This window comes from Oenanthe melanoleuca, chromosome 1A (genome assembly GCF_029582105.1).
Source record: "Oenanthe melanoleuca isolate GR-GAL-2019-014 chromosome 1A, OMel1.0, whole genome shotgun sequence".
In the NCBI taxonomy this organism is placed as follows: domain Eukaryota; kingdom Metazoa; phylum Chordata; class Aves; order Passeriformes; family Muscicapidae; genus Oenanthe; species Oenanthe melanoleuca.
Window position 1 is genome coordinate 36086748 of NC_079334.1, and position 20805 is coordinate 36107552.

At 38.4% G+C, this 20805-nt stretch overlaps 1 protein-coding gene across 1 annotated transcript in view; it reads right to left on the minus strand.

The window, feature by feature from the left end:
• Positions 1-1940: 1940 nt before the first annotated feature.
• The window catches only part of TPH2 (tryptophan hydroxylase 2), a 47373-nt gene continuing 28508 nt past the window's right edge, over positions 1941-20805 (minus strand). The window contains exons 9-11 of the mRNA XM_056515599.1: positions 10802-10897; positions 2539-2672; positions 1941-2440 (exon numbers count right to left, since the gene is read on the minus strand). Coding sequence (XP_056371574.1) covers positions 2266-2440; positions 2539-2672; positions 10802-10897 — 405 coding nt within the window. The 3' untranslated portion in view covers positions 1941-2265. The remainder of the gene's footprint in view (positions 2441-2538; positions 2673-10801; positions 10898-20805) is intronic.

Below are 20805 nucleotides of genomic sequence, written 5' to 3' on the forward strand. Positions count from 1 at the left end.
TAGCAGCGGGAGCCCATTATCCTTTGACAATGTTCTGTGTCATTGACATTATATCTCCACTGTAGACAGTTTCCTTGCCATCATTATTCCTAGAATGACTATTGGATTTCAAGGGTTTCTCCCTAATCCATAATGAGATTTACTTGCTAACAGCACAAAACAAAACAAAACAAAGATATGCTTCTATTGTTTTACTGCTATGGAATTCTTATTTTAAGTTATTCAGAAAAGCCAAATATAAATCCAGATATTAGAAGTGTTTAAAGTTTTCCTGCATAATTCTGATTCACGGGGAAAACCTTGGCAACTTTGTAAGCTTTGAACCTTTGTTGTTTATTGTGGCTTTATTAAGCAAGCAGCAATACCTTGCCAGTTCTTGAATCAAGTAGGAAGCACTATTCCTTGCACAATGATTTTTTCAGACTGGTTGAAGCAAATCTCAGTACAGTCCGTTTTCTCCAGAAAGGGCAACAAGGGGTTCATCAGATTCCATGGAAAGAAAGAGGGAGAAACTTTCCTGGCTAAGGCTGCCAGCGATTCCTCTGTGGTAAGTGCTAGCTAACAGTCAGCATTAATGTTGGGAGGTTAAAAACTCCTCTGGCATGCTGATCCCCGTGGGATAACTCAACAGCTCTTCATTTGTACAAATGGCAGCCACAGCTGAATCTAAAACTAGATTTTTGCACACCCTATTAACAGCAGCATTAGAATGCAGCAAGGACTATCCACAGAAAAAAGCCTTTTCTGTTATCTCACAGTTATCTCTGAGGAGGTGGCAGATATCCCTGTGAAAATTATCCTTACAGATTGCCTCTTATTTAAGGATACGCTGGTACTATCAAGTGGTGCCTTTTTTATGCTGAAATTGCTAGCAATACTTAAGAGTCTCTGCACGACTCTCTCAGCTGGTAGAGCAGCTTCAATAGATACCTATTTTCCATATATGTAGACAAGCTGTGACATTTTCACCCTTATTGACATGATCTGCATAAGCCATGTGGTTTCCATTAAGAAGGGTCCGCACAATATAGTCAACTCTCCATTATCTTGGCTAATAGGAGAATAGAATAACCCAGATAAAGGAAAGACATGCATAATTATTACTTCCAGATAAGAGCCAGCTCAAATATTTCTGCACTGTGCTCCCCAGACAGAGCTTGTACTGTCAGAGCTTGCCAGCTTAGAGTTTAAGTCAGGCATTACCTGCATCCATCTGATACAAGCAAGGTAGCTTGGGTGTTTCTATGATTTAATCACTCCACAAATATTCCAGTAAATGAAAATCATCTCAGCTATAATTAAGTAACAGCTTCCACATTCATGCTTTTATATGTTCTGATACTGGCACAGTGTAGATCCAGTCAAGCATGGCCAAGTTAACGCTGAATATGGAATAATGAGGAAAGGCAAACTATGCCTGAAATGCAAGAGAAGTAAATTCAAGACACAAGGGAATGCAGAAGACATACAAGGATGTAGAAAGAGTTTGGATTGACATGCAACAATGAAATTAAAACAAGTGCTTCCTGTCTTATTTCTGGATAGCACTCTCAGAGGAAGCACTCTCAGAACTGTCACAGGTAACACTTGCGACAATTTCTACATACCTTTCTACATGAACTGTCAGAGGTTTCTTTTTTTTTTTTTTTACTGTGTTGTAATTGCTCAGCCACACTGGACATTTGTCAGCTGTGGGTTCTCATAATGTATAATCTTCACAGACCTTTTAGTACCAATACATATCCTTCCTGACCCCTGATACATACTGGTATATAAATTGTATTGTTCAGTCATATGAGGCACTAAGTTCTGTAACAGATATATGGACAAAACTGAGAAAAGAAATGTTTTCTTACAAAGAAAATTAAAGTGTTGCAAACATTTTTTTCTGTACTCTTATGGAAGGGAAGGGATAATGAAGAAATAAACTCACACCTAATGAAATCAGCAACACCATTTCTTAAGCACTGAAGTGAATCATTTTATGGAAACCAAACTGTTGCCAGGAAAGTTTTTAATGGTATACTCGTACATGACATTGTGTTGAAGAATTGATTATTATATTCTGCCACATTCCATATTTCATTTACAAATTAGTATTGCCTTGGTTTGTCTGCACATTACAGTTAGACAGAGCTACACAATGATGCAAGCCACAGGCCAAGCTTTAAAGGGGAAACTCATGGCTCTGATAAATTAGCCATCTCATGTGATGTAACTGGCTACAGAAAGAGCAACTGACAGAAAATCACAGTGCCGAACATATCAAATCCCTAAATATCTGTTCATTTTACTTAAAGCATCACATACAGTATTCAGATCGCTGCGGAGGTCCTGAACAACATTTTCTATACTCCTGGTATCCTTCAGAATCTCAATGCTTTGTGTGTATGGATTGAAATACACAGAGAAGGGACGATTGATTGATTTGGCGAAGTCCCTGAAAGGAAAAAAAGAAAATTAACTTCTCTTTTTTTTTCTTTTACCAGCCACTAAAGAAGAGAAAATTAGATTTTTGAGTCAGGGAAAATAATTTACCTCATCTTTTCTTTGGCCTCTTCAAAACTCTCTGAAACAAAGTAAACTTCCTGGAAAGTAGTGATAAGGCATTCTTGCAAACAGGTTGTCTTTGGATCAAATGTTTTCACATTGGCCTTGTCAGAGAGAGCATGCTGCAAAATACACCACAGGATCTGTTAAACTGGATTTTGATATTGCTGTGTATCTACTTCATATATACAGCTTTTATATTGCTATCCTGTATGTTTCCCACTAATTGGTAGCCTGTCTTGTTTTACATACAGAGTTTTTTTCAGTTTGAACAGTGAATAGAATTTGTTATTTTAAAAACTCTTACTTTTTAATTAATTTAATTAAAAACATTTAATTAATGTTTTTCCCCATAATAAAAAAATAATAAGAAAAGGATATTAGAAATGCACCTGCCATGAACACCTACAGATGTAAAGGTTCAGATGCAAAAAAGGAAAATCATCAAATAACCATTCTTGAAAAATTCTCTATACAATTACAAATATGTATGTCCCCAAAATCTCATTTAGCTAGCAGAATTCATCTTCATATTGGTGGGTAAATTGGGTCTGACTGAAGCATTCATGTAATCTGTACTTTACATTTTCAGGTCAAAATCATACACTATTTTCCTGACAGCGAAAGTGAAACTACATATCAGAAAACCCATTAAATAATGGCAATGTATTGCCAGACAATGAAACGCATTACTCTTCTGCCACACAACCTGAGCAATAATGCTTCACAAAGTACTGCAAAGAAAAAATACCTAAACAGACATACATAAGTGCAGAAGAGATATTGCTCAGATAAGGCAAATGCTGCTATGCAGAGCAGAGATTTCTGATTAGCCTTTCTCTTTATATTACTTGCACAAGTCACTAGAAAAGAGAGGTTCAGAACTGAAAATCAGGTACTGAGACATTCTCCAGGACAATGTTTTCTAGCTCCCCTTTCAACTTGAATACTTGTGTTGGCTTTTGGATCTACCTTATATTCTAGAGCACACATATTTTCATTCTCAGTGCTCTGTTACAGAAGTATAAGGTAAGGAAGCAGAGCATATTTATGTCACATTTCAACCTTCTTTAGTCCCCTGATACCTACATAGAGTGAAGATGTGAATGAAAAGCATAAAGAAATGACTGGGAGGAAGCAGATCCCTGAGGTTTGAAGATGCCTGTGATTTCTTTACTTTCTATATGCATGGACATTCTTCATAGTGGAGTAAAGTATTAACCTTAAGGTATTCACCACAACTTTTATCCTTGCTCTTGCTTATGTTCATTCCTAAATCCCTGTGAAAGGCTCTGAAAATATCATACTAGCTCTCAACCTGAAGTCTCCAAATAGCAGGACAGAAAACTGGAACAAGAGCCTCTTCCTCCCACCTCCTCTCTCTCCAAAAATAAATACATGAAAAATTAATGCATGGAATCTTAAAATGTCGGGGAATTAACTTTCTTTAGTACATGTATCTTTTCCTTCTCACAAGACTTGCTGTTTCTAGCCAGCCATCAGTTAAACACAATTGAAAACAAATATAAAAAATGATCTCTCAGCCATCATCCTCTTCTAAATGGACTGCAGGAACAGACTGACCTTACTAGGCCCCTGCCTATATCCCTGTTGTCACTTTCCCTTTGCAGAGCCATGGCGTGCTTGAATGCTTATAAACTCAGGTGTTTAGCTCCTTCTATCAAAATGAATTTGCCTTTTTTCACTTGGAATTACAACAGATTCCCTGGGAGGGTGAATCTATACTAACTGAATCTAACTATAGCTAAGAATCTCCTCTTAAGGTGCCTCTGTACTTCCAGGTGAGACTTGATGCCTCAAATATCTAAAGCATAAAGTTTCAGACCTCTGAGTGTACTGAGGCTGATTCCTTGCAGGGAATCAAGATTATGATACAGGCCATGATTCCATAGGAACTGGCTACTTCTGGCTCATGGATTCTTTTCTGTACCATAACAGGTTCAACAGAAAGGCAGATGCTGTTAACTTCTCTACTTACTAATGGCCTCTGATGGGCCAGGCCTGACCCTTGGGACTGAAGTTATCAGCATCAAGAAGGGATCTAGCCTGTGACTCCTACATCATGAAAAACTGCTCTATTCACTGAACCCTAATTTTATAAAAGGAGAGAGATTAAAGAGAAGGAAAGGGTGACTCTCTCACAGGGGATGTCCTCTGAGAAAACCTTTCTAGTTATTCTCCTCGGATTATCCATATGAAATAACTCATTCTTTCTGGATCCCAGTTTAGTTACACATGAACAGAGCTGCTGCTTCACAAAGCAGCGCTGCAGAGAGTAGAACATGAAGACAGCAGCACCCATGCACCACACAAACCAAGGGTAAAATATTCAGACATGCCTTCAAAATTAGGTGACAACAGTTAGTTTTTCTTAGGATTGCAGTTTGGAAACAAAAGGTGTAAGTTCTGGTGAATTCCCACCTGAGATACCTGCCTCCCCTCCAGTATAAGTTCTTCTGGCTCTTACATCAAGTAGGAATTGTCATGGCTACCAAAGCACTGTTTCTATCATTGTAAGTCTGGATGGTGTTTCAAATTCCAAAGCCTGGCATCTGTAACATCTGCTGTTGAGTTGATACACTGACACTAGCAATGCCAGAGTTCAGAACCAAACTGAGCCTGCAGACAAACCTTCAGAGAGACCATAAACTATCTAGTGTGAACCAGAATGGTTAAGACACTGACTCAAAGCTGATCAGAGCATTATCAGAAACTTTACAGCACTGTAAAATGCTGGTCCTTGGCACTCTCAACATTATGAAATACATAATCTCAACCAAAAAAAAAAAAAAAAAGGTTTGGTAAGTCCAAAAGCTTTCAGCTTCAGGCCTTTATTTTTTAAATACATATTATTCACTTATGGTTTTGTTGGACATTTGGTTCTTTAGTGAACTCTAATGAATAAGTACCAAACACATATTTCTCCATGAGAAACTTCTATTTTATTCACCTCCAATGAGATGTTAGGGCTAACACTCATATGGAAAATATCTTTTGGTAAAACAGGTATCTCACCATCTTGTGGATCTGTAATAACTGTCTCTAATGGCCCATTCATACAGACTGTACTGGTAATGCTAATAAAACTATTGGTGAGTCTTCTTCAGCTCAAGAAGTAAGAATTTGGAGTGAAACTTCAATATTAATCATCACTTATTCTCAGGAAAAGTAGCAGTATCAGACAGCTTAAGAAGAAGACAATCATTTGTACCGAAAATAAGCATAACAATAAAGAAATGCCTCCACTTCCTGCCAGATGAAAAGTTAAAAGAGTGATTGAGGTACCTAACCACAGGTCTCTAAGGCCTAGGCTGTCTGATACATTGTACAGAGAATGGAAGATACAGCACAAGATCTAAAGAAGACTTTCATGCATTTCTGCAGTGGCAGCTGGTCGGAAATACTAGGGCATGTCAGATGGCACCAGGCATTTACGCTGCACAACTGTGAATCATTTCCTAAGTGACCACTATCACTGACACATGAAAAAAGAGCTTGGTCTTGTAATTCCTCCTTTAAGTATAAAAATGGATTGCAATAATACAACTCAGAGCTTTTCAGTTTTGAGAAAGAAAATAAGTGAAACAAAACCCAAAAAAGTAAAATTTCCAGCTAGCAAGGGAAAAAGTTGAGATGAGTTATAAATACTGCACTGAAAAGTACAGGAGGGCAGAATAGGAACACAGGTGAAAGTTGTGTGTGTGCCAGTACTGATTTTATTGCCTTGTTTTCCCAGAGGGAGTACATAGAGTCTTGAAAAACCTGCTCTTAAATGTTTTCCTGCTTATCTACAAAACAAGTTGTGAATCTGACAGTATCCTGATATTACCAGAAAGTTTTGTTCAACAGTGTTAATTTTATATATTGTCTAGATAAATACAGAAAATCTCTCTATTTAAAGATTCTTAAAATGAGCATCTGGGATCCAGGAGTTGTTTTTTTCATCCTCTTCAGAAAACAGAGCCAAAATTTGCATTTGAATCTTTTTGGTTATAAAGTCTAATGCAGGCACTTCTTAAATTATCATTAAAACAAAATCGTACAATTGGATATGGTATTTGACTTCAAAAATTTATAGAGAGAGATTTTAACTCTACCTCTCTGTTCAATACAGAAGCATAAAACAGGGATGTATGACTTGATCTACAGCCAACTGAAGTTGATAGGAGACTCCTTTAATGAAAGAGTTCAAGAGAGCATCATACAAATTAAATGGATTAAAGTTTCCAAAGACATTTGAACTGCTTTTTAGAAACAGTTTTAATAATTGAAATGTACATTATTTCTGCCTTATCTCTAAGCCCCAAATACATACTGTGTAATAGTGTTAGCTAGAGTTAACCTGACTATATTAGGCAGAACATTTTATAACTACTTACTGTATTATTCGATTCCCCCCAGGCTTCATTTCTAATCTTCTCTTTCTCCTTATTTTATTGTGCTTTTAATTTTTTTTCACTTGATGGTTTCATAGCATGTACATAAGGAGATGCATTTTTCATTATCTAAAATTTTAGGTCTAAATACTGAGTGGGGAAAAAGATTTCAAGGAAATCCTATATTGATAGGCTCATGCACACACTTCTCTAGCTTTTACAGTTATTTGTTACTAGAGCTGTTGACCAGATTTGTGGAGTAGTGTAATACAGGAACAGAGATGACTGAAAAAACCATTCACTCTTTCAAACAGCCCAAATACTGCTTGCCATTTCTACCCAGCAAATAGACTCATGTATTTCTAGAAATCTACAGAAATTATACATAAAATTGTCCACCATTTTATTTCCTGTGCATACTACTGCATTGAAAAGAGAGCTGGCAGGGACAGAAGTTGGAGAAAGGCTTTTCTTCTTGCTCACAAAAGCATATTAATAAAAAATGCCTGTGCAGTCTCAAGGGCACCCCCAGTAAATTTGCAGAGAACACGAATTTGGGCAGGAGCATTGCTCTGATGAAGAACAGGAAAGCTCTGCAGAGAGATCTGCACAGGGTGGACCAACAGACTGAGGCCAGTTGTTAAGGTTCAACTAGGCCAAGTGCTAGGTTCTACACTTGGGTGCCATCAACTCCAAGCAGGTCTACAGACTGGGGGAAAAGTGGCTGGAAAATGGCACATCAAAAAAGGACCTGAAGGTACTGGTCAACAGCAGCTGACCGTGAGTCAGCAGTGTGCCCAAGTAGCCCGTGGCATCCTGGTCTGTATCAGCAATAGTGTGGCCAGAGGACCACAGCAGAATTGGTGAGGCCATACCTCGAATCCTTGTCCGGCTTGGGGCCTCTCACTAAAAGAAAGATATTAAGGTTCTGAAGGGTGTTCAGAGAAGGGCAGCAGAGCTGGGGAAAGGTCACACATGCACACTTACAATGATATGAAGCAGCTGAGGGAACTGGGTTTGTTTAGCCTGGAGAAAAGCGAACTCAGGTCCACTCTCTACAGTTACCTAAAAGGAGATTGCAGCCAGGTGGGGGTTGGTCTCTTCTCCCAAGTGACAAGAGAAGTGGAAATGGCTTCAAGTAGTGCCAGGAAAGGTATTGGATATTAGGAAAAATTTCTTCACTGAAATGGTTGCCAAACATTGGAGTAGGCTGCCCAGGAAAGTGGTTAAGTTACCACCTCTGGAGGTGTCTAAATGATATGTGGATATGGCACTTGAGGACATGACCTAGTGGCACATTTGGCAGTGATGGGTTAACAATTGGAGCTGATAATCTTAGAGAACTTTTCCAACCTAAACTATTCTATGACACTAAAGTGAAGGTAGCAAAACTTAACATTTCAAGATCTGTCTTCCTAGTGGCAGGGATACATAAGTACTTGAACTTCTCTGGGCCACAGCCATCCCTGTCTAAAGTACGGCAGAAGTTATTTCTGAAAGACCATCTTCACTCTGATGCCAATGAGAAGTACAAGTGTTGCACATGTGAGGGCAGCATGTCATGGCCATGACTCCAATAGGAGTCTCCTATTCCTCCCCACTCACCACTGAAATAGCCAGCATGGTTTTCATCATTTTCAGCACAACTGCTGCCATCAATAAGGATTTCAGTTACAATCAGGATCTCAACAATAGTCTATTTAGCATGACCCTCCTTCAGGTCAAGGAAGAAATCTGCCCTCCCAGTAAGTGCTAGGAGACAGATAGCTTTCCAAGAAGCAGTAGGGAGTGACAATGGCTTGGTGCAAGGCTGTACACCAAAGTCATGAGTGCCCAGACATTCTCCTTCCTACGTACCTCCCTGATAATATTTTGCTGACAAGAAGCACATTCATGCCAGGATTGTGGTTTGGAAATGGCTTCTCCTATAGTAATTTTAAGAGAAAACTCAGTAGTTTTTTGTAATTTTTTCTTAACTTTTACCTTCTTTTCTACTCTGGAGCACACTTCCACAGACTTTTTGAATATTTTTTACCTTATCAGTCCCTTCATGGTGACTATGTCTACTTGTACTACGGTGCTGTTCTGTTCCCACAGCACACAAGTGCTTAGTTTCTCAGAAACTGAAATTTCTATATTTCTACATTTCTATATGCAAGATCTGGTGAAATTTAGTATGTTATGATATACAAGAGGCCAAATCAGATGATCTAGTAGTCCCTTCTGGCATCATAGCTACAAAATATATATGTAGTGCAATAGAAAAGTATATAATATTATTGACTTATGGCAAAATTATTATTATATATATATAGCCATAGCAGATCAATATAGTCATTAATGTGCAGATTATTTACCTTTTAGTGTTGCTTTTCAAAAGGATTATTCTTTGTGTTTATACTCTGAGTTTACTGCTGAGCAAAGAACACAATCTGGGGTCATAAATGTGTGGTACCAAATATGCAGACTTGACAAGAATAATGCATTTGTTTATGACACTGATGGTAGAAGATTTATTATGTTCTTGACTATTCATTTTCACTTTTTTATGCCCTTAGATTTTGTAAATGATGTGGTAAGTATTTTCAGGGTCATCACCCAATAACCTTAACTGTTAGTTTCAATAAAAGGCCTGATCTTTATAGAATTCTGCAGAGTTTGGGGCTTAGCACTGAATGTTGCTGGGCCAAAGGAAAACTAGAGATATCTTCATCTCTCTTCATTCAACCATCTTTGCACTGTGAGTATAAAATATTGCCAGACAGATACAGAATGCTTCTGTAGCTGAAGTATGCACAGAACTGAGAGCAACTCTAATGAAATAAAACAAAAAACACTGGAGAAGGCAATTTTCTTCAATGCTTTTTTACTACTGGAAGTACAGCAGTTTTACTAATGAGCTTCACCACAAATATTCACAGTAACTGGTAAAACAAACAGCAAAAAGGGACTGAGATACTTCTATTAAACTGCCAGGCAGATCACTGAAAATCAGCTTACGAGAGTGGGAAGATGTTTAAACTCACATAAAGAACAAAAATCTATTTTTCTATTGCAAAATAGTTTTCAATACACTTCTGTACATGCTCTCTAAATCCAAATGTTTACCAGCCAAGCCACCAAGAGCTCATTTGGGTCTCTGAAGATAGTACTCCTCCATCTCTTTACCCTTCCCTTCCCTTCCCTCTTGCTAACAGAGAGGTGTATTATGTCCCAAAATACTAGAGTTGTGACAAAATACCATGTTTTCTAGCCATTAAAAGAGGCAATAAATTATCCACTTCAACTACCCGCACCATGCAAGGTTAAACACTTTCACCCTTAAAAGAATAGGGCTCTGTATTGGAACACAGGCAAGTTCAATGTGAGTTTACATGCATTCTTTAATTTTAAATATGATTAATCTATTGAATCAGGACCTTAATGAATGTTGTTCTTTTCATATCAATAATCAATCCATTCAAGTACACTGGATTACTTAGAGCAGAATCATTTCTGATTCCTAACACTTTTCTGTGGGTATTAAAAATATGTGCTCCTCATCCAAACAAAGCTTTTAGAGCCCAAGGCACTCTTACCTGTTAGAACCCTTGAGCCTCCTTTGACAAGAAATGAAAATTCAAACAGAAATCAGTTTTTTAGTTTATAGTTGCTTTGGTACTTTGGGCCTTACAAGTCCATTTCATGCTTCAAGTGCCAGCTGATATTTCAAACAAAGCTTTTATGTCAATACCGTACTTTAAATACAAGCTTTTTATCTTGAGAATTTTAACTGTTATTTGAAAGTCAATATATTTATATCCAACTATTATTTTGTTAAGATTAAAAGTTTACTCTGCTTTAAGGGTACATACCTTTAACTCTCCAATAGAAGACAGAAGTCCTGCCCCATAAGCACGCAGCTGTCCTTCTTGCTTGCAAAGGCCAAATTCAATTGTAAAGAAATAACACTGTAAAATATACAGATATTCAGATACAAATGGCATAGTTGCAAACAGGCACTTCAGCAATAACAATCAGTACCATATTCACTTGCCTGTCTCACTTCTTTAGAATAGCCTACTTTGAACATAATCTCTGATAAAGTGTATTATTTCTGCTAAGTAATTTAAATGTCATGCTCAGCAGTAAGGAAGTTTTACACAAAAATTTGGGATTTTGTTCCTTGTCTGGGTGCCCAAGCAATTCTGGAGGAATTCTGAAGGAATGGCCAGTTAGGAACAGACAAGCAAGATCATTTTTAGGTATTTAAAGGTGCTGATAATAATCTACAGAGATTTTTGAAACCTTCAGAAATAAATGAGATGCTTCAAAATATAATCCTGCAAGGTAGTTGGCCTGACTGTGTAGGAACATCTGAAGATCTCTAAGATGTAGTTCAGAGCACTCAGTTTTAAGCTCAAGCTGATATCACTTTACAGTCTACAGCATACTTAAGAGCTGTCTTGAATTACAATGAATTTACTTATATGCATGTGCTTAAGAACCTTCTTGAGTTGAGGCCTTAGTCTTCACTAGATTTTACTCTGTCATAAATAAAGAACAAATATGGCATTTGGCTTCTTAAATTTGACCTTTCTTAGGCTGAGGAAGACCAAACTAATGTCATACTGCTCCCAGGAGAAAGTCAAATACCCACTTAGCAATCTATAGGGTCAACAGAGGGAAGGAGGAGAAATGTTCTCCACTCCTCTGAGGATGTGCACTCCAGGGGCTGGAAAGTGCAGAAGGCAGAGAGCTAACACAGAGAGAGCAATCCCTGCTGTCCACAGTGAACAGTATCCTGTCCACGAGACAGGCAGGACTTGATTCCACTTCCTCCTTGATGGATAAACAGTACATAAAGAGGGAGCTCCTTTTACATTAGTTCAAAAATTGTTATAATTGTTACTGTTATAAAAGGGAGTCATATCTATGAGCTAATGCTTGCCGGTGAGAGCCAATCTTTAGTATTTATAAGACTTGTGCTTTGAGTATAACTAACTAAAATAAAACACATAAATGGCAATATGTCTGTCTACTACTAACTTGTGGTATCAAACTACAGCATTAAGAAAAGTCTTTCCAATTAAAAGCTGATTTATGAATTTGTCATATGCAACAACTACAATTTTGAACTTAAGAGAGCCCTGCTTAGCCAAGAAAGTGCAAAGCTCACCCAATGCTGCCATCTTCAGATCCTTAGTCAGCAATACACGATTCCCCCCACCCGCCTGCCCAGACACACCAAGGTGGCTCAGCGCACTAGAGTTTGCAGGCTTTGATAAGTTTTGTTTTCAAGCCTACAAACATCGAGGCATACTGATAAGGACTTTAAATATTAACTATATAGTAACACCTTTTACAGACCAGACACATAGATACCCCAGCAAATACATCCCTTTGTATGGTAAACTACAGTTGTGATACTCTGTATTACACACAGAATGAGCACACTGGAGTGGAAATGACCCAACAAAGCAGTGGATGATGAGATTAATACATTTTTTGAAGCCTCACCTGAAGACAAAGTCGGTTATTACACTTCTGTTACATGTAGGCTGGTGAATGCAGGCACAAACAGGGGCATCTAGGCTCTCCTGCTCTGATTTGAAATCTTGGACAGGTCTCCAGCATGCTCCCTAGACTGTGGCCCCCTCTACAAACTATAGCAATACCTGGTTATCTGCCTTGACTTTAAGTTCCACCTCATCTTTGGGGTGAAGTGCGTATTTGCTACAACCTATAGATAGGTTCTTGAAGAAGGAAAGGTGGCTTTCCATGTTGTATAAATTCTGAAGTTCTCAAAGACCTTACAGTAAAACACTGCTCTGTCAGTCAAATCAGCAAAATGAGATGAAGAATCAAAAATGCCAAATGAAAGATTAGAAATAATTTTTATACCAAGTGGCATCAATCAAGACTGTGCCAGGAGAACAAGACTGTCTTCAGTACCATTTTATTCTATTTCTCTTATTCATTAAAAAAATCTATGTAAGATACTTTACAGTCATGCTCATGAAACATTATCTAATGGGTCCAAAAATTATTCAACAGATGCACGGAAGAAAATCCAATTAAGGGCTATAAAACACTAATATAGCAGATTTCTTCCTTCAGAGCCCTTCAATCAAAAGTCAATGGCAAGTAAAGCAGTACATCAGGAAAATACCACCGTATGGCTCTTGACCTACAGTGTCCTGCAGATGTCTGCAATTGCCTGTGTCAGAGACAAGATGCCGGAGTAGCCTGTCTGGCCAAGTCTATGTGTGATTTTAGGAGTCAGATCAGTTGTCCTGCTATTGATGGGAAAGACAGAGAGAACATCAAGCCCTGGCAAACTCCAAACCTGGTCTCCAGGGTAAATACAGTGTCTCTTCTTTGTATTCAGATACTGCCCTGTGTTATAAACTGGACTAACATAAGAAAAAGAAAAAAGCAGTGACAGCTATGACAGCTAACAGAAAAAATCGTTATTCGAGGGTGCTTAGATATTTTCAAAGGCAGGAAAAAAGGTCTGATAGGCTCAATTCTCCTCACCTGTCTGGTTTCTAAGCCTTTGAAAATCCATTCTCTCACCACATCATTTTTGAGAATCTCCCTCCTGGGACCTGTGCAAAGAGCTTGTGCATGGTGTTGAGTCCTAGTGTCACAGAGTCAGTAGTAGAAAATCTGACTTGTTCATAAAAAGGCCTTTCAAGCCATTCCACTTTGCTTAATTTTCTTATGGTAGAGCCTGAGTATAGTGGTATAGAGACTAATACTTGTGTTCACTTGGCAATCTTCAGCATGACGAATAGCATCAGATTCTGTGTGATCTCTGAAAGTACCTTATGAAAACATTGTCAGGATGAATCCTGAGAACACCAAGCATGCCAAGAGCTGATTCACTTGTGCTCCCTGTCACAAGGGGGGAAGAATGAGAGATTGTGTAATTGCATAACGGCAGTCCTGGTACATGGGCAGAAGACTCACCACAACATGAACTGTCAATGTCATGGGCCTACAGCCCCAAGCTAATGTGTAGTAACACAATCACTTTATATGTATGCAAAATTAGCCCCCATAAAGACAATACAACTATTAATATATGTAAGTACTTGAAAGACCAAAAGGCCAAAAAATATCATTAAGAAAATATATTTACCTTGATTCTACTGGATTTCAGATTTCAAAGGATATTTGAATGGACCACTCAATTCAAATGTGATATGTTCACAATATGCAATATTTTCACAATATTTTCTTTAGGAGTTCTTTGACATTTTAGCTCTGAAAATATTCACTGAGAGATTAAATCTCTGATATAGTTGTAATTATCTCATAAATAAATAATTATATACCACTGAAAGACTTTTAAAAATCCCATTGTTAGAAATTAATCCTAGGAATTAACAAAATAAAGCTGTTTTCATTCTTCCTGTAACAGGTGTTCAAATTGCAAGCAACTCTCAACTCAGAAATATATGTGACTCTCATTTGTGTTTTCTTTCTTCATTTAGAGCTGGTGCATATAAATTTTTGAATAGCTGCTTATTTTTCAATCTCAAAAACATCAAGAGTCACAAAAAAAAACCCCAAAACCCAGCTGGTATTTCACATTTGACTGAATTATTCAAAATTCACAGTCTGTTGAGTAGTATCAGGAATGCTCTACTACAAGAAACAGATAGATGTAACAAAGGTAACCCAGGCAACTAGCCAATACAGCCCAGTGTTGGAGTCCAGACCTCAAGCAATACCAGCGATTTGACAGCTATTCATGCAGGAACATTACTGAGTAGAAATGCAGGGAGATTTCTGAACAACAAATAAATCTCATGATGAGCTTGTGAATAGACCAAAAGCAGAGAAGGAATACAATTCAATAACCAAGTCTCATAACAGATGATTCACCTACCTCCAACAAAGGCAGTGACCCTATTCAGAACCAATAGCATTTCTAAATAAAAAATCCAAAGTTTAATTCTTTAGATTTACCTTCTTGAAGAATTTTGTTTAGTCTGCCACTTTGAAAAGCATTTAGGCTCAGTGAAATGAGGTTTCCTTCAGGAATTTCAAAGTGAATGTATTTAACAATAGCCTCCTTTTTCCCGTCATCTCACTTTTTTGCATTCAGACCTTTCACTAAGGGTGAATGCTTGGAACAATCTCTTTATAAACAATAGTTTGAGTAGATGTGATGCTGCTCATTAGAGCACTCTGGGATAGACACACAGCAGCCTTCGCATTCCTGCTGACAGTCACAATACACAGTACCACTACATGCAAATTCCTCTAATGCAAGGCTTGACATACTCAGAGAGAGCATGGCCTATAGTGAGCTCAGGGCGGTTTAACCCCTCATGAATATTTTGAAATTATGTTTGTTTTTTTCAGCAGTTTCTGCAGAAAAAAACTCATAATGGTAACCAAAATAGAATTATCATCATGCATTTGTTTGGGAGCAGAAAATATACCTCAGGCAGCACAAGTAAGCAGGTAACATTATACCTCCAACACTGGGGAGCCCAGCCAAGATAAGACCATGTGTATGGCAGCTGCCAACTCTGCAATATGACTTCCAGAGTAAGACCTGGAGAACACTCCTACTAACAAACTTTTGTCTCTTGGGAGAATATTTCTGTTGTTCATTTTCAGATGAAGAAGATCCTCTTGCTACTCTAAAGAGTGAGCAGAGTGAGAGGAGGATGAACCACTTTTAGTATTTTTCTGCTGTTGCAAAAGAAGTTAGTTCCCACATAGCTGAAGTAACATAATACCCCACTCCATGTTTGAATTACTTCAAAATAATCTGAACTTAGGTTTGCTCTGTGCAAAGATGATGTCTGTCCAGCCAACTCATTTTATCTCAGTCAAAAATCCTGGAGTGCTTTGGAGATGAAGAATCAGGAACCTCAAAACTTATGCAGAAAGTATGGTTGGTCCTGGCAAGGCAGCAATTCCCTTCTGTCAAAGCTAGTGGCCACAGAGATAGTGTAAAAAATCAATGCCCTAAAAAGCACACTGCCAGAAAAGAACTCCTAGCTTTTTCAAGATAATTAACTAACAGTGATGAAGCTTAACATGCAGCTAAGAAGATGAGCTCACTGAAACTAGAAACTGCTGCTTAGATAATTGTTAAACATAAGTCATTGAAGCCCTAATGCTTTGCCCTTCCTATTTCCCTTTCCCTGTCATTTGACTCTTATCTAGAACAACTTCTAAAACCTGGGGGTTTAAGCTTTATTAATTTCATGCGGAGTTATTAAGAAAAAATGATGTGCAATAATGAGCCATTTTCTTTCTACTTTATTTTACAACATATAACATGAATTCATGTTCAGTGCTCTCGATTTTAGCTGAAGTGAGTATTCACTCATTTCTTTTTCAAGCTGTTGGTTCAAATTTCAGTCATCCAGAGATTTCATATAGGTAACATAACAGGGACAGTGAGGTTTTTTGACATGTTATCAGGGACTACAAAGACGGGATCCTCTGAAGGTCAAATTGAAATAAAAAAAAATGCTGAGCAAACATATCAACCACACTCTTCAGTCTATGCTGCCTCATATGACACACCTGGTTCATTAAGATCCTTCAAAATTCACAGGCTGCAAGCAGGGACAATCTTTATGGCTTCTCCATTCCTATTTTACACCTCTTTGTCCTGCTACTCCTACATATGAGGACTTGGCATTAACATAAACTATCAAAGCAAGAACGGTCCTGATTTGCTAGGCTACAGGGGCAAGGGCTTGCACCCTACAGTGTTCTCCTCAGCCCTGTGGATTATGCTATAGCTTGGAGAGTATGATTCCTCCAGCAAAGAGCCAGGGACGAACAATACAGGAGGCATCACACAAGTGAGAGAAAATTTGAAACAAATACACATACAAAGAGATCATTTGTCCGTCCTTTGCCTGACGGCATACTCATTTTATGGGTCATTGACACGAGGACTGGTACCCCAAATTTTGAACTGCCTTGCTTAGAAGAATATCCGGAGAATAGAAAAGAACCACCTCACACACTTTACTTCCCCCAGCATCCAGAGCCAGAATCTCTACAGAAGCCTAGCTCAGTTCTCAGGACACATTTACCGCAGTTACCTGTAGACCTCAGCACCAGTCCAACATTTTTTATCCTTCTTTAAAAAGGCCATCTTCCACTCCACGGCAAGCATGCTAAGCAGGTGACTCAGAAGAGAAAGCATAAACTTGAAGGACTCCATGAAATATTCTTCAGGCTGAGGAGGCAGAATTCATCCTTTTGAAAATGCTGCAATGCTCCAAGGAAACCACAAAAGGGGAAAACTGGCACAGGATTCTCTTCCATTTATCTGGGGAGAAGCTTTTGACAGACTGGCTAAGTAAATCCAGAGATTATCAAGTCACAAAGGTGAAGCAACTAATCACAGTACAGGCAACCCTCACTTTCATAAGCAGAGAGTTTACTGAACCACTGCCCTGTGCCAGTCCACTGTCAGAATTAATTACTGTGAGTGGTGAGGCCTCTTTTGAAACTATCCTCAGCCAGTGCAGAGACAGAGCCCTGGTGTCCTCCCTAACAGGCATTCCCCTGGGGAAGGCACCAGGCTCACATGCTGCTTCTCACGATGCCATTGCCCGAAGCAGGCTGTGTCCCCTCTAACAGCCAATTACTGCCTATGACAGTTGTACCACAGGGAGTGGTGCAGGAGAGCCCCAGAGCCTCCCATGTCATTCTAGCCAAGGATGGGTATGAGCTTCTTGTGTACACAATCAGCTGCAAAACTCCTAATGTATCTACTGGTGAGGGGAGGCTGTATCTTCAGAAAGGGAAGCAGCCTCCTGGGGCTGAAAGGATACCAGAACTTTTTCAAGTTCTATAACTGTGTGGCAAAAACACATTGAGAGAAGAGACAGGGACAGCCAGCCAAGTTTTAAAATTCTAATTTCAAGGGAAAAAATGCACTATGTCTTCACAGTCATATTCATTTCAAATTTATTTCTGAAAAGCAAAAAAGAGCTAGGACTTCATTCCAAAATTACCAACACCCACACTTATTTTCTAAACATTTTTAAAAGAAAATTAAGTTCTTGTATCTATTAACTGAAAACTGATTTAATAGCTACAACTTGTTTTCAAACATCACAGTTTCTAAAAGCAACACTGCATTTAAACTTAATGTTCTTTTAATCATATAAATGCCAAGGAACTCCCAAAAGCTTTTGTTACTCTTAATGCATTAACTCAACCTGCTTTGCAAAAAAAGAAGCAAAAAAGATAGTAGGCATAAGCACAAAAGTCTAAGTTCTATTCATGTCAAACTGACAGACAGATCAAAGAAGAAAAGTAGCTCAGGGAATTTTAAATATCTATTAATTTTGCTACTAAAAATATATCCAAATTGAAGATGTTTTTCACAGCCCCAAACAAAATCTTTTTCAAGTATAGTTGAGCACTTTCTTCCAGCACCCCAATTTTCAGCAGTGAGGGCATCTAAAATTAATCTATCATAACCACAGAGCAGTCAACTGAGTCACCACAGACTTACTTGCCAGCAGTCTGTAAACACAAAGCAAATCACATGAACATGTATTCAGCAAGGTGGAAAAAATATACTGAGTAAATACCTGTGAGCAGAAAGATGGTGGCTATTCACTATACCAAGGTCAAAGGAATTTACAGTGCCTGTGGTCTGGAAGAGAGTTACCAAATGTGAAGATCACTCAAAATTGTCACTAGTGATCAGATTCCCATGGATATGCAAGAATTCAGTGCTTGTATAGGTCCCAGATTCAATGCAGATACGGATTATAAATCTGTATATAAGCTAATATGCTTATTCAAAGATGAAAAATTAATATAAAGGTGTTTACATTTGAGACATGTAAAATGTCTTGTTAAACTATAATTTTAGCTACTTTTATATAGTCAAACTATATAATTATTACAATTACAGCCTACTGATTCAAGGTAGGGAACAAAAATCTATAGGGGAAAAAAAGAGTAAAATGCTTTACAGGGAAGAAATCATAATCAGTGAGTACCCACTCTTTTCAGCATGTCTTGAAAAAGCTCTGAGCTCAAACTGCTTTATCTATTACTGTTAGTAGACACCATCTTTATGAACATCTATAGAAAGTTCTCTATAAGGTAAAGAATATATAAAAGTTACAACTGACAACAGAAACAAGGTTCCTCAGTCTAAATTAATGCTATGTCTGATCCAAAAGCAAACTAACAGAATAAGAGAGTGGAGGAGTTGCTCAAAGTGGGCCTGAAAGGGCACCATCAGTTTGACATTCTGCTGACCTTGCACTGCAACTATTTCAGCCACAGCTGGACTCAAACCAAAACAGCCAAAATTAACAGCCACAAGGCCGTTCTCTGTAACCCTGTCTTTGGCTTCAACAATCCTTTCAGGTTTAGAGTACTTGTTTTAACTTTCCAAAATTATCAACAAATAAAACATATGCAATTCTTTATGCAATAACTTCAGAAGGCCTGCTAGCTCTACCAAGTAGCTAACAGAATCTGTTGCATGCTGTACCACACAAGTTTGGACAAAGGAAGAGACATAACTGCAAAATGATGTGTCCTCCAGAATCAATTCATTCCCTGCAGAAACCCTTATTTCTAAATAAGATGTTTTGGAAAGTAAATGATAAAAATTAATTTTACAGCAACAAATTATACTTTCATTTGCATGTGTACAACTCTGCATCTTTAAGGAGATGGTACACATGGAAATGAGGTTAGTATTTAGCCCATGGACATAGCTTATTGAAAGCAATGGCAAACTGCCCCCTGGCCCTCTGCAGTATCAGCATTGAACTTAGAAATATACAATTAAGCTATACTTGCAAAATTATTATGGTAGATCACCCAAAAATATCTCAATTAAAAATTTATGGAACCATATTCCATCCAGCATTTTGATGCCATTTGATAGAAAGGTGACAACAGGCATAAGAACCCCTTCCAAAGTTGAAGCACTAAGGAATTAAGCCCTCAGCATAGTTATGGATGTCAGAAGTATTTTGTCTTACTTCCATACTTCAATCTGTGCATATAAAGAAAGCACTCAAACATGCTGGGTGAGATAATTAGACTGAACCCATGAGGTATGTTCAGACCCTTGTTTGTGAACTTTAAATTGGCATCTGTTCAGCTCTGTACAGGTATGTATTTTAAGACTCTTTCCATATGATACTATTTGGGTTATGCATAATAACTACACGATCATCCTTTTGGAAGCAAGAATATTTACTGAACTATCCCAGACAATAAAAAGTGAAGAGTTTGAGGACATCAATGAGGGCACATCTGGAGTGCTGTGTTCTTATATTGGGCTCCCCAATATAAGAGAGAGATGGAATTCCTGGAGCAAGTTCAGCAAAAGTCTATGAAGATGACTCAGGGACTCAAGAGCATCTCTCTTTAGAGGAGAGACTGAAGGAGCTGGGTATGTTCAGCCTTGAAAGGAGATGGCTAAGAGAGGATCTCACCAATGTCTCCAAGTCAGGGTATCAAGAGGAGGTTTCCAGCAGTGCCCAACAACAGGACAAGAAGCAAGGGGCAAAAACTGATGCACAGGAAGTTCCACCTGAACTTGAGGAAGAACTTCACTGTGGGGGTAACCATGCACTGAAACACACTGCCCAGAGAGGTCATGGAGTCTCCACCACTGGAGACGTTCAAAAACTGGAACACAGTTCTATGCAATTTGATCTAGGATGACCCTCCTTGAGCAGGGAGGTTGGACCAGATGATCTATTGTGGTTCCTCCCAACCCTACCCAATCTGTGATGCTCTGACTCTGTGATTACACATAACTGTTTTGGTTTCTGCCTGAGTGCAGAATCTCCCAGCTTCCTTCTCCTGATGGGGTTAATGACCCCTGAAATGAGAG